This window comes from Poecile atricapillus, chromosome 3 (genome assembly GCF_030490865.1).
Source record: "Poecile atricapillus isolate bPoeAtr1 chromosome 3, bPoeAtr1.hap1, whole genome shotgun sequence".
In the NCBI taxonomy this organism is placed as follows: Eukaryota; Metazoa; Chordata; class Aves; order Passeriformes; family Paridae; genus Poecile; species Poecile atricapillus.
The window spans coordinates 69955148-69969373 of NC_081251.1; the positions used below are offsets into that span (position 1 = coordinate 69955148).

General features: G+C 38.4%; 1 protein-coding gene across 1 annotated transcript in view; it reads right to left on the reverse strand.

The window, feature by feature from the left end:
- The window catches only part of ACTN2 (actinin alpha 2), a 67531-nt gene that overhangs the window by 1655 nt on the left and 51650 nt on the right, over positions 1–14226 (reverse strand). Inside the window, exons 13-20 of the mRNA XM_058833889.1 lie at positions 13048–13156; positions 12076–12216; positions 11746–11928; positions 10470–10604; positions 9805–9984; positions 9310–9456; positions 2038–2103; positions 995–1153 (exon numbers count right to left, since the gene is read on the reverse strand). Coding sequence (XP_058689872.1) covers positions 995–1153; positions 2038–2103; positions 9310–9456; positions 9805–9984; positions 10470–10604; positions 11746–11928; positions 12076–12216; positions 13048–13156 — 1120 coding nt within the window. The remainder of the gene's footprint in view (positions 1–994; positions 1154–2037; positions 2104–9309; positions 9457–9804; positions 9985–10469; positions 10605–11745; positions 11929–12075; positions 12217–13047; positions 13157–14226) is intronic.

Sequence of the window (14226 nt, forward strand, 5' to 3'; positions counted from 1 at the left end):
GTTCCCATTAGTTTCAAGGTTCTAAATATGTGTAAAGAAAGATGCACTATTGTTCTTAATGGTTTGCATTTATGACATGAGGGATACCCTCTGTTAACAGACTTGACATTGCTTAAAATAGCACTCTAATGAAAACTGCTTTTTCCTGAGACCATCTTCCACATGAATTGCTACTGAGGACATGTCTGGAATTTAAAATGTGGTCCACATTAACTGAGATCACAAAATCAATACAAGCAGCTAGAATGAGGAAAATCAATCGAGCAAGCTTGGGCAAATAGACCCGTACTGCTGTGATCTCTTCTTTCTCCCCAGCAAAAGATTGGTTTTGTGGCAGCACTGTTTATGGCCCTGACTCCTCCAGACGCTCTTGTGTTGCCATTATACTCCCTTGCATCTTAAAACACCACTCTGTCACAAGTGCATCTGGCAGTGGGGATGAAAGTATGCCAAATTCAGGAGCTTCCTCTACAAACCCAGTAACTAGAGGAGGCCTCCTCCTGCTTCTTCTGCTAGGATATGGATACACCACATGGCATCGCTCTGTTGAGTGAGCTGTCCAGTCACAACATGGAACACAATCAGGTGTAGTCTTGTGCACCTGATCTAGGCTATTTTCCAGAGGGCCATACTCTGCACTGAAACATCCAGACAACAGCATGAAAGGCAGGATGAGTTCCCCACTAATTAAGGCTGTTGGGTGGAAATAACCTGATGTACAATATATCCATTATACAAACCAACCATCTAAGTCTTGTCTAAGATGCCTAATTTTATGTTGGCTCTCTGTGATATGAGGATACACAGACCAAGCCCTGTATTCTGCACTCATTTCAGGTACGAGTCTTGCCTCCAAACAAGAAGAAAAGGCTCATGCTTTCTGTGAAAGTCTGACAAACTGCAAACAAAGCTTCACTGTTACTGAAGGGCTTGTAACAAGAAGGCCTAAACAGGAGGACGATTGAATCCTTACAGCAGCAGCATGGTGACTGACCTTATCTGAAGCCAGGATTCTGAAGGAAGCTATCACTTGCTCAGCCGTGTCTGTGTCTGCCGTTTCTCTGGTCATGAAGTCAATGAAGGATTGGAAAGTGACAGTTCCTTGCCCATTGGGGTCAACCAGAGACATGATTCGGGCAAACTCAGCTTCACCCTTTCACAAAATCCAAAACAAAGAAAATGGTCACCATGGTACTGGTCTCCAGCAGCCCACGCCTCTCATGAACCAGTCAGAACCACTGGTTACAGAGCTTATAAAGCATCTTCCTGACTCAGGAGCATCAGCATCAGAGCTGATGAAATCTGTACCTTGAATGCCCACCCCATTTCTCTAAAAATGACTGTGCTTTTGGAAGGTGTATCCTTTGTCCTAAATACATAAAATATGTACCTTTGAATTAACTGTTGCCATCTTCTCTCCCTCCCACAATGCCTGTTTAACTTATTCTAATTTAACACTTCATTTTCCATCTCATCCTAAAACCACTGTAATTTAGGTACCATGTAGGGAAGTGAAACAATAGACCAACAACAGATTCACAGAACTAAGAAGGGAAACAATTCTGAAAATTTCATGCCAAATACAGGACACCTTAACTAAGGATAATATCTTTCTTTTCCATTTAAAAGGTGAATATTGGAGGAAATTCTTAGAATAAATAATTGAAGCAAGGAAAATGCAACCCCCAAGGCAAGTTTATGAAAATTAAACAGTATCAAACTCATTCTTCATCATGCAGGCAGAAAAGGAGAAATTTACAAAAACATTAGCTTAATAAAAGTTAATTTCAACTTTTAAAGTTTCCTTAATTCAAAGAGCAATGCAGTGCACCACACCATAGAATATGGTTTTCAAGTGTCTTATTTTACTTTTAACTTCCCTTTTAATCATTTGAAAATAAAGCAAAAGCAAAGAAAGTACTATCTCTAGTGTAAATGACATTAGTATCCTCTCTATTTAGATAAACTTTAGTATTGCTGTGGTTAATGTTTTAGCTGTGAGCAGAATCAGTTGACATTTTTTCTTAAAGTTCGTACCAAATCATAACCCATTGAAATTAAGCAAGCTCTGAAATCATCATGGTCCATCAATCCATTCTTCCTCTATTGACCAAAGCAACATAAGGAATATAGAAGGGAGGGTTTGAAGAATCCAAGGTAATTTCCAGAGAGATGACAAGTTTGGACCATTGGCATATTGGATCCAGTGCGTGAACAGTATTCATTGATGTTGCCCCATCAGGTCACCAGAATCATCATCAGTTTTAAAAGAGGAAGAAGTAACTAACATATTACGCACAGGAAAGAGACATTTTCACCACAAAAAAGTAACATCAGGAAAGGTCAGGGGAGAGATAAGGGGGGAGATGAATGGGACAAGAATACAGAGAACACAACCAGAGAAGACAAAGAGAAGAGCAAGAAGAAAAATTTGTTACTAAACTAGTCAAACTCAACAGATGTTCAAGCTGCCTCCCTGATATGAAATGCCTTTGAAATGTTCTGCATGGAATCTCTAGCAGCTAAAAGTGAAAAACAGTAAACTACTTCATTCCAAGGCCAAAGTAAATACATTATGAGAGAAGTCTGCTGATACATGTGAAATTAGTACAGGGATTTTTTTTCTGACTGCCAGCTGTTAAGACCCTGACTACAGCAGAGATGTGCATACAGGCTTAAAGGATGTAAAACTTAGAAGACGATCAGTTGAAGACATTGTATGAAATGAGGTTGCTCATTTTCCAGCCACAACATTCTAGACTCAAAGCTGAGTAAACATTAAACATTAAATTAAACAGTAAACATTAAATGGCATGAAAGTAAGAAGGAAAATAAATGTTTCCTCTGTGCTATGATAGATTGCAGTGGCTTGGAGAGAAATGTGTCATCCTGTATTAGGAGAGAGCATAAGAGAACTTGTATTGAGTCTGAGGAAAGGAAAATTGACAAAAGTCTGATTGCAAGAAGGATAGGAGCTCTCCTGGGTATCTAGCGGTGTCCAAATAAAATATCTCAAAACAAGTAAAATAAACTGAAAAATCTTTGAAAAATGTAAAGGAAAATACAGCTTAAAGTGATGCTGACAGTCCATCTAAACCAGTTGTCTTCCCAGAGGCAGGATCTTTTCAAAGCATTATGACCAACAGACTGGAGTTTTAAACATGCAATCTTTTTGGCTATTGTTACATCTGAAAACAGAATTATTTCAGTTTCCTCTACCTGCAAGTCATTTCCAACCTGTCCTAGACTGATGAGGCAGGCTTTAAATTCATCAGACTGTAGATTGTCAGATTCGTCCTAACATCCCATCACAGGTCATGCATTTGGGAAGGGGAAAGGAAAGAAAGAAAAGTCACAGATCAGGTTAGTTGGTTAGTAAAGAAAATTCTGTTTGCAAATTAATAACCACATTCTTCCAGAATTTCATGGAAATGTAATGTCAACATATGCAATGAATTACCTAAAAAGTATACAGTTTTTGCAGTTTCATGCTTTAGACTTTTTCTTAGTAGAAGAGGGTCCTCACTTCAAATACAGAGTTAAAACTCTGTTTCCTTACATCTCTTTTTCTTTAAAACATCTTTGCTGACAAGGCAGATTTCATTCTATGAAGTTCATTTCCTTCCTTTTCTGTTGTCATGCAGCTTATGTGAGATGCAATAAAAATATCACTGAATCCAGGCAAAACATGTTTTTCCCACTCAATTACTCTTACTTCATTCTTGATCTGGTAACACAACTTAATATAATATGCATTTCTCAAAAGAGATAAGTACAAAATAAATTTATAATTGACAACTTCTTTTCAGTTATCTGTCTTCTTTAACAATATATAGAGTCAGGTTTTGCTTTGAAAACTGACTTTAAAAAAGCACCATTGAATTCCAGGTTAAATGGATCCTAGCAACACCACATCAAACTGGAAGATTGTTTTGAACCAGTATCTCTTTCTATTTTGCAGGTGAAGGAATTCACACTAACTTCTTAAAAACAGACTGACTTGTCTTGCTCTTCCTGTTCATACAAAATGTGTCCTATCAGAGGGCTACTTTAGAGTAAGTTAACATAAATACAATTAAAGAGACATTCCAAGATGAACAATTATTACCCTTATTGATTTTTCAGACAGTTTGGAGAAGATCCAAGGTTTTCTGTCTGCTACATATTTGCTTGCTAGATTAATAATTTATTTTTGAAAATTTCTATATAGCTATGCATAGGTAAAATTATGCAAGTTTTCACAAATGCACTGGGCTTATTTAATATACTAATAGGATGAAGTGGTGCTTTAGTAAGTTAACACCATGCATTTTTAAAATGTCATGCTGTTATTGACGGCCTCTTCATTGATATCCACCAGTGCCATAAAGGAAAGATGAAAAATAACAGTGAGAAGTCAATGAAGAGAAAAAAAGCAAAGTTACAAATCTGGAACAGCATTTTATTAAAAGCCATAATCACACTGAAGTTTTTATCCTTTAATATTTCCATTTTATATGATGATTCCTTCTATAAAGCATTGAAAATGGCTCATTTTATCGTTCTCAAAATGTTAATCTAGGCTTTGAAACTTTCAAAACCTATCCTGGAGACAGGCTATGGCAGGTCCCACCAGGGGTGAAGTTACTAATTTTACCTCATTTCTAAAGCTGAGGATACTTCTGTGTGACTGCAAACAAAATGATATAAAAATGAGATTTAAGAGTCAAATCCTGCCCCTCCATCTCCTTTAGCAGGTGTTGGTGGAGGATCATCAGCTATCACCCCACTCCATGGCGGGGTGGGCTGGGTGGGCAGTGCATGCAGGAGCTCCCCAACCAGGCACAGCCACGCAGCAGCAGGAGCTGAAGCAGTGAAGGACAGACAGGAGTGAGGGCTGGCAGATCCTCCAAGATGCCATTTTCTTTAGGAGGGAAGTGCAGTGGTTGTGCTGCAGCTCAGAACAGTCATATGGTTAAGCGGGACTCCCTAGTGAGGGGCCAAGTAGTAGTGCCAAGTGCTATAGCAGGTTTTCACATTCTTGTAGTGAAATTGTCAGATCTTCATCATATGTTGCCCTAAAAAGCATCTTTGCAGTATATCAGAGTTGCATGGAATTTAATGGCATTTTGCAATTAAGGCGTAGATCAAGCCCATATGAAGGCTTTCTCAATTGAAAATGGTTCTTGATATTTATTTTTATTGTTTGCAGGCCAACATTAAGAGCTGAAAGTAATCTTTTAATGCATATAAATAACTTTGCCTTGTTCATCTTTTCCTGCCAATACAAAGAAAAACACTAAAATCTCCTTCATGTTTCATTAGAAATCTTTTCCCTTCTCCTTGTGATTTATATGTGACCTTATAAGACAAGTGAACTTCTGAGTCAAACTAATCCATTCTTAAATATGTCCTTAATTTTCCTGAATGCTAATCGACCTGCATAAGCCTGAACATATGACTACTTTAATAGGGAGCTGTTGTTTTTCTGTTAGCAAAATATAGGGTGGCATGATGCTATTTTTCTGCATGCAGAGCTCCTACTTGAAATCTGTAGTTTGCAGAAAAATCAATAGTAGAATGTATTAGCAGCCATTAAGATAGTACAGGCAGAGCAGCTGCAGATATTTCATCACATACTTTGCAATCTTATTTTGAATTTACTAAATATACTGAATCTGAAAAAGGAATCCCTGCATAAAGAGATGTCAAAACCAGTGACTGACAACCTGTGTGGTATACTGATTTGGCTGCATACCATAATTCAGCTATGCACCATTTTGAACACTTCTAAACTGCTTCTGTGATTCAGTCATTGTGTCCCACTTTCTCTTTTTTTCTCCATGCAGTCACACTAAGGAAGGAAATATAGCAGCATTGCTAAAGATTGATATTTATAACTACAACTAGACTGTGCCTTCAGGCACAATCTCTAGCAAGGAGTAGGGCAGCAGGGTAAGCATCAGCACCCTCAGGAATAACCCCTGGGGCACCAGCATGTGTACATGCCTGATGGGAACACAGAAGCCAAGTGGGTTAACCCATGAGCCAGGGGAGAGAGAGTGTTTGCCACTTGTCTTTTCCAGGATGACTTGTAAAGCTCTCTGTGCCAGCACATCTCTGCTGGGGATGCACTGAAAGGAGCACGACTCTTCCTGCCCTTGTAATTCTCACATGCACTGTGAGAATTTTTTTAATATATTCTTCCCAGAGAGGAAGATAGGGGTTTCTTTCTCAGATTCATAAGCAAAGGCAGTTGTTTCTAGAAGCACCCTAACAAGAGTTGTTAGATTTATGTATACCAAAATGCATACTTTAAAAGGGGGAAGGGAGCTGTTCAGCATATTAGTACTTTGCTGACATCCTCAACACACACTGTCAGACATTAAGAAATGTCTTAAATGGGAGAAATGCCACACAAATCAGAGCTATATCATGCATAAATTATTCTGTTGTACTTAGATACTTAAAGCCTCCTTGTCAGTGACAGTATTCATTTTTGGGATCCTCTATGGCTATTCATCATGGTGAACAGAAGTCAAATCCTTTAAGTGTATTTTTAAACTATATCAGGCATTCAGAAATGCTGCTAAGTACCACAAAATTTTCACATATATTGTTAATTCCATCTGACATGAAGAAGGCAGCATTTTTCATGGTAGTGCTTATGTTCAGATAATCCAGTTTTATCTTAATTTCTATCTAAGGAAATCAAAACCATAAAAGAATCATTACTGCCTTCTCTATCTAAACAGGAACAAATATAAAGTCTTCATTATTTTATATGTACACTGAAGTAGCTCAGAGGCACTCTGGGTTTCCTTCATTCACCAAAACTAAATATTCAAGTGTGCAAGGACACAGGAAAAATGTCAAAACAGAAATTCTATTTTCTTAGAAAAATTCCAATTTTCATAGAAAAATGAAAAACAAGCCTGGCTTTCTCCAACATGTTTATTCAAAGTCCTCTTCTAGCCTTTGTAGATTGATTTGCATCTGTCCATTAAGCAAGTGTAATTTAATCCCTCTCTTTTATCAGTGCTTCAGCTATCTTTTCCCTGCATAAAGCTTGATGGTTGAGTGGTTTTTGATCTTACCTTCCTCCTTTCTTTAACTTGCATTATGCTACAGAGAAAATAATTGTTACACAATGTCAGTGCAAAAGCCCACCTAGACCAGTTTCCCATGTCTGATTCTGAGGGGTGGGCTACACTAAAGAGGGTATTTGTAAGATGGTCCTTTCCTTACATGATCCTTTCAGACCTCTTTTTTTAAGCCATTGGATTACATCTGTCATGGGGAAAGGCAAGGTCTGCAGCTAAACTTTCAGATCAGCCCCAGTTTGTTGAGACCATAGAAACAGATGAGATGCATGATAGATGAGATATCTGTGTCCTCCAGCTTCTGACCTGGCCATTCAGGCTTCCTGCAACAGGAGCCAGGGCAGAAGGGACACAGCCTAAAGCCATGACCTATTATAGCCTGAGGAAAGAGACAGCCAGAGACAGGTAAGAATCTAGGAGCTGGGAAGCAATTTTGTGTTAGACATTATTGTTGTAGCCCATCTCCAGTGTGCTTGTGGCTGTGTGTCACAACCACCTTTTTCCAGGTCATACAACCTTTCCTAAGGCCTTGCTGTGTTTTGTGCTTTGCTATTTCCATGTCTTACTGCATCTGCAAAGCCTGAAAATCCCTAGCAGTAGGGTTAGTTGGTGTAAAATTTAGCTTCTCCCTTCAGGCAGCCTGAGGCACCAAGAGCTGACTGTGATATCTCCTCATCCACTGAGCCAGCCTTGCTGCGAGCAGGCCAGAGAACTCACCTTTGAACTACAAAGGTACAGGGATGCTAGAAATGGCCAGCCAGTGTAAAATACACTTGGATTCAGTCACTTTGCTTTCTTATCTTTAGGGGGCTGTCAAATCTTTGTGCAAAGACCTCGGTTTCCCTTAGAGAGGTCTCTCAAATACAGGCATGTAATTTATCCAGGCCTGGTACTTTGCTTTTAATAGCTCTAATTACTCAATTATCTGCTCCAGTGCATTGGGAAAGCCATTTGGCATACTACTTTCTTCCACCCCAGGAAATCTATCTCTGCTTTTGTGATGTTATCTTCCGCTTCCTTAGAAAATACAAAAAAGAATCCATTCCTAGTTCTGTGTAGCTAAATCTCCCTACGCTTGTATGTTCCTTCAGCAAGCAGAGGTTTGACAGTTCTGGTCTTCTTCCTAAAGAGGTATTCTAAAGAAGATTTAGTAAACTGTGACTATCAGCATCCAGTCCATATCAAATGCAAGTGCAGGTATGGGCAACCAATTTGAGAACAAACTGGGATGGACAAACGGGATGCTGATGAAAAGAAAGAGGCATTTTGCTGTACCCTGAAGTTATTTAAAGGAGCTGACTCAACAGACTTGTGCTGCATTATGGTAAGTTTTTTCAGTATTTGAACTGTGAATTTGGTTTTAAAGGTGGGTTCATGTGAGCACAGAGCCATCAGAACTAAGTCATGTTCAGATTGTTCCCCAACTGCAAATGTCAGATCCCCATCTGCATGTATTTTGTTATTGTGTCTGTTAATAACAGTCTGTCCAAGAATGCTGCATAATTCACAGAAGTGAGTTAAGTTTCTTCACAGTAGTGTTTTCCTTCCTAATTTTTATTCATCCATATTTAGATAACTAAAAAATGTAACAGCTTCTAATTTCCCACATACAGCCAGAAAAATAAAGGCTATTCCTGGACAGCTGTAAGTGTCCCAACTATATTCCCTATAAATACATTTCTAGGGAGACAAGTTGTGATTGAAAGGGGACAAAAACCTCTGTGATACAGATTAGAGCTATATTTAATGAGATGGAAACTCAAGTACTTAGAACTTCAAGTACTTAGAACATGCTGTACTATCTTAAAATAAAGGCTCATGTTATTTTCTAAAACACGCAGATTTATGCAGTTCTATTATCTGAACAAATACTAAACCATATTAGAAGAGCTATAATTCTTCATTACATTTAAAAAGCAAAAATTAATCTTTAATTTATGTGCACAATGCTACTAGGCTGTGGGGTGCCCTGGGCAACTTGATCTAGTGTTGACCTCCTGCCCAAGGTGGGAAGAGTGGACCTAGATGATCTTTAAAGTACCTTCCAACCCAAGCCATCCTATGATTTTATATGGCTATAAATTCTTCTTAACTGATCTTTTTTCCCTCTTTTAAAAAGAGCCCATTACTAGTGCATTTGCAGGTTTTTTTTATTTTTGGAATGCCAAGAAACTTGCTTCTGGGAAGAATAAATATTGCTAGTTGTGAAAAAGCAGGAGTACTGTACCCTGTCAAAGTGATTGAATGATGCTCTGAAGTCATTCATTTGTTCCTGGGTGATACCCTTGGCATCTCTTGTGAGGATCTGAGTCTCAACCTCATTGATAGTTCGAGCAATGGTGGTAAGCAGGAGCTCCCATCCAACACGGATGTGCTGTGAGAGAGAAAATACTAGCTTACTACAGAAGCAAATATATTATTTTAAGTGTATAAAAAGTACAATAAGAAAAAAATAAGTTCTAAATATTTATGCAATATTTTTCCATACCACTGACTCTGTATTATGACCAAGGATCACTAAAAATAAAAATAGCCTTCAGAAAAATACAAACCTGGTTTCTAAATGGGTACTTCTTCACTAAAAAGTGAAAATAAATGAAAATAAAACAAGTTTTATGAAATTGTCACAAAGCCTGCCAAATTCCATCTTCTGTGGAAATGTAGTTACATGACACAAGAGGACAGAATAAAATAATAAATACAAAAGGGAGTAAATGGCTACCTCCATGGTGTAGTTGGTATGCTTGTTGTCAAACACCAGGGCTTCTTGTATAAGCTGATGATCTCCTTCCAGTTTGTCAATATTGTGTTTATAATTAATGATATTGTGCTCATATTGCTTCAGCTGATTCATCTGGTCCTCCAAAGGCCCTGTCATTTCAATAGAACTGCGGGCAATTTCCTGTCAAAAATAAAAATAAAACATCCCCAGTCCCACAGAATTTAAGCTTCAGATGTGCTAATTTGATCAATGTTCACATAAATAGGTTGTATTTTTATACTAAAAAGCAATAGTAATAAAACCTTCATACAGTGGACATGAGAAATTTTACTGTAGAAAACGCATTTCAAAAGAAATGTATCACATTTATACCTGGAATTTGTATAGAGATCCCAGTGAACCTGGTATCTTTTCTACAAAAAGCAGAAGCTAAACAGTAATTGTTTAGTGATTAATTTTTCAAAGCTGAATCTCCTGGTCACCATCAAGGTACCACTTGTACAAAGTTCCACAGTTGTAAGAACAATTTTAACAGGCGCTAAATAGTTTAGGATCAAACAACTGGCGAACTGTCACTGACTGCTGTTGCCCTGTATATAGAGTAGAGATAAAAAAATTATAAGTCCCTTTGTTCATCAGCTTCTGCATGAGGGTCTGACACTCACCTCCATCTTGGTCTGGATCCATGGCCCAATGACATTGGCCTGAGCAGCAAACTGGCGGCGCAGGCGCTCGTTGGCGTGCTGGCGGGCTAATTCCTCCTGCAAGGATTGATCCCTCTGAGGCACCAGCTGCTTCACCTGTTACAGTGGGAAGGCACTAAAGGTGAGTAGGCACAATTGAATAGTTTAAAAACAAATGGAAAAAGTAAGTCTGCAGCTACTAATTTTCATTATTGGTCTGAAGGTCGGTATCAGAAGAACAAGCCAGAATGATCACTATTTTATTTACAAATTCTGTGCTAACCTAAGAAATTTGTAACATGGTCTTAGGCAGCCTGACCAGAGAGACTGACATGCAGAGAGAAGAAATTCTCACCTCTGACTGGATTCAAGTTCAAGACAATTATTTCACTTTAACTGCTCTTAGAGCAGTTACTTTGTTTTTCTTTTGAAAAATGAAGGTGATTTTTCAATCTCTAAGTAATTTTTCTAAGAGACAGTGTAAAATACTTCATTTACACCTCCATTAGAATAGGATAACATTAGACATGTTCTGTCTGTCATGTACATCTGGAGATCTCTAATTCATTGCAAATGCTTTTGTTTGGCTTAGCCCTCTGAATTGTCCAGGGAGATTCTAACCTTAGTCCTTGCTGCTTGATTTTTATTACCCATTGAGGGTGTGTTCTTGGCCATCTAAGTTTTTGTAATTCTACATTTTACACAATCATTTACCTGCAGCATTTTATCTTAGTTCCTAATGAAACAAAATTGGTGTGATTGCTCTAGGAGCCTCTCTTTAATCCTTTCCCAGTACTTTTCAGTTGCTAATGGCAATTTTATTCTAATTGGACAGAAACATTAATGGTCCCAAAGATGCTGATTTTATACAACATTTTTGAAAAGCAGCTTCTGGGTAAAGGAAACAGAAAATTTACTCTTTATACTAAAAGAAAGAATACAATAATTTTCTGTTCTTTTAAAAACACCCCTGGCCAGGCACCAGCTCTGCACGAACCTCAACACATGATTCTCTTGCCCTGGCAGAAAGTCAAAGAGGACACAGGTAATATTGCATGACAGGAGCAAGGGATATTGTAAAGGGAGCCTGGCAAACATAAGGGAGAGCATAAGGTACTGTAGAAATTCATTCTGGCATCTGATGATCTAGAATAATTTAGAGATTTAATGTAAAGTTCTCTGAATATTCCCAGTAATTCTAAACTGGAATAATGTGTTACAGTGTCCTTTTTGTATTTAGCAATTTAGCATACATTACCTTTTCCCACTTGCTACGAATCTCTTCAACTGTAACAGTGCTGTAAGGATTGGTTGCACTTATTCTCATGCTGTAACTCTGGATGACTTTTTCAACTTCATTCTGGATTGACAGTATGGCCTGTCGTTCACCATCTGCCTCTGGCAAAGTAGCTTTAAATTGATCGTGTGCAGAGATTAAACTCTAAAATCAGAAACACAGGGAGAAAGCATGAGAACTCTAACATTTCTTCCAGCATCTGGAAGATCTGCTGTAAATAAGCACAGCTCCTCTCACAGGCTCTCAAACATCCTGGCTGCTGGGTATAGATACAGGAAATAATACAATTACCTGAATTTCCTCTATGCTATGAACAATAAACATGTCCTGTAGGTCTTCCATAGCACCTTCCATCCAGTTGTTGAAAGGAGCAGCTCTTTTGGCAAACTCCAGGTGAAGCTGATCAATTGTTTCGAGCAATTTCTCCGTCCTCTGTACAGGTTGGGAAAAGTGCATTCTTTTGTTATTAGGGCAACATCTAGCTCCACACACATACCCACCCATATACAAAGTCATGCCTCGTCTTTTCAAAAGCATTTGATTTCATTGATTGATTTCACCACCTGCTTTAAGGATTCTAACTCAAGGCAATAGGACTAATTGCAGTAAAAGTACTTTCATATCCAGCACATTGAAAGGGGTGGGTGTATGCCTTTGAAATACAGTATTGATATTTTAAGTATTTTTTATATATATATTCACTATTTTTGTTATTGGGATCTATCTGCAAATGAATTAAAATCTATTAATTTTGATTTAGTAATTTAAGTACAGAAAGGAAGAATTACACATATGTTTCCCACTTTGGCATTTACATGTGTGACTTTCTTTCCTCCAAAAGAACAAGGCTTTGCAAAGTATCTCTGTGCTTTGAAATGCTCACTACCAAAAATTAACCTACTGCTGGAGAGAAAAATATGCAAGACTACAAACTCAGACTAGTATGAAAAGGTAACAAACCAGTGGTTTCTTTTAGCCTTGCTGGACATCAGATTCCCACAGAGGGGTGCTACAAACCACATGCCACTTGTGGCTGCTGTAGAACTGTCCGTGGCAGCTCAGTATTGTCAAGTCTACTCTGAGTAATTCAGTCCATTTGCAAAAGTAACTACACCAAAATGAAACGGAGATCTAAGGAAAGGGGGTTTTTCTGTTTGGGCTCCAAAGTGGATGCTCAGTGGCACCATTTCCATATCTGAAATAAATGGTTCATTTCCCTCTCCCTTCCTCAGCTGAGCTGCTGATCTTTATTATATGGTTTACCTCCAGTGCCTCTCTCCTTTTCTGAGTGAGTGTTCCCAGACTGTCCCATTGGTCACATATCTTCTGACATCTATCATTGACACTTGCAGCATCATGGTAATCCAGTTCACTAAGAAAGAGCAAAGACAAAACTCTGTGACTTTTTGAAAGACAGGAGCAGTGTCCACACTTCCACTGACCCTCAACAATTCTTCTCCTCTTTTTTTGCAATATTTCTCCTAAGGTAAGCAAGTGTTGCAGTATACAGATTGTGTTTAGGCATTCAGCATTTCAAGAAGCACAGCACAGGAGCAGGATCAATCTCCTCTGTTCTGAGAAAAATCAAGTGGCATCCAGGTATTAAAGACAATTAAGATGTCCAAGCATCTTTGTCTTAGCTATTCCCATGACACAAGCAATTTATGGCCAGACTGCTTCAGTCCTTATCAAGTTTGCAAAGATTGGTACCTTTTAAATTAATTGGCCTGAAATACCCAGTTTTTTTTAAATAGCCCAGTGATCCTTTCCTTATATGCTTTGAAATTATTTAACTGAGAAACACACATCAGGTTGCATTCAAAGCATCTCTCACAAGCCTAGCAATACTACTAGGGGCTTCTGAGATCTGGAGTGCAGAGAACAATTCTCATCTTCCTCTCCAGGAACTCCTCACAGATCTACACCCCAGAACTGTATGGTTCAGAGAACAGGGATTTCCAGACCCACATATGTCACCAGCATGAATGAGTGCATTCACAAACTATAGCAGTTACCATTGCTTTTTCACCTGCTTAATAGCCTAATATCCTAACAGGAAGCAACTTACTATTCTGCCCAAGACTGGAATAAATTTTTAAGTCTCTGTCCTGAGATTCTGCTCTGACTCTGCTTCAAACTGAACTTTTGATCTCAGTGGCAAATGATAGTCATCCATAATACATGTGTTTGACACCTTGGAAACTCACTTTTATTGGTGCATCGCCATCTATTGAATTTAGCTCTTGGCTTCGCCTTGAGAACACTCTGCCCAGTACTAAACATTGCAGAGACTGTAAATGCCTGACACATGGCAATAAGAATCTAAGGTTTACTTTGAGGCTTGATCAAGACAGCAAATGCAGATAGAATTTGTTCCCCCCTTTTTTTTTTTTAGCATTATTGTCTAGGCAATTGGCAAGAGGAATGAACAGATCACACTGC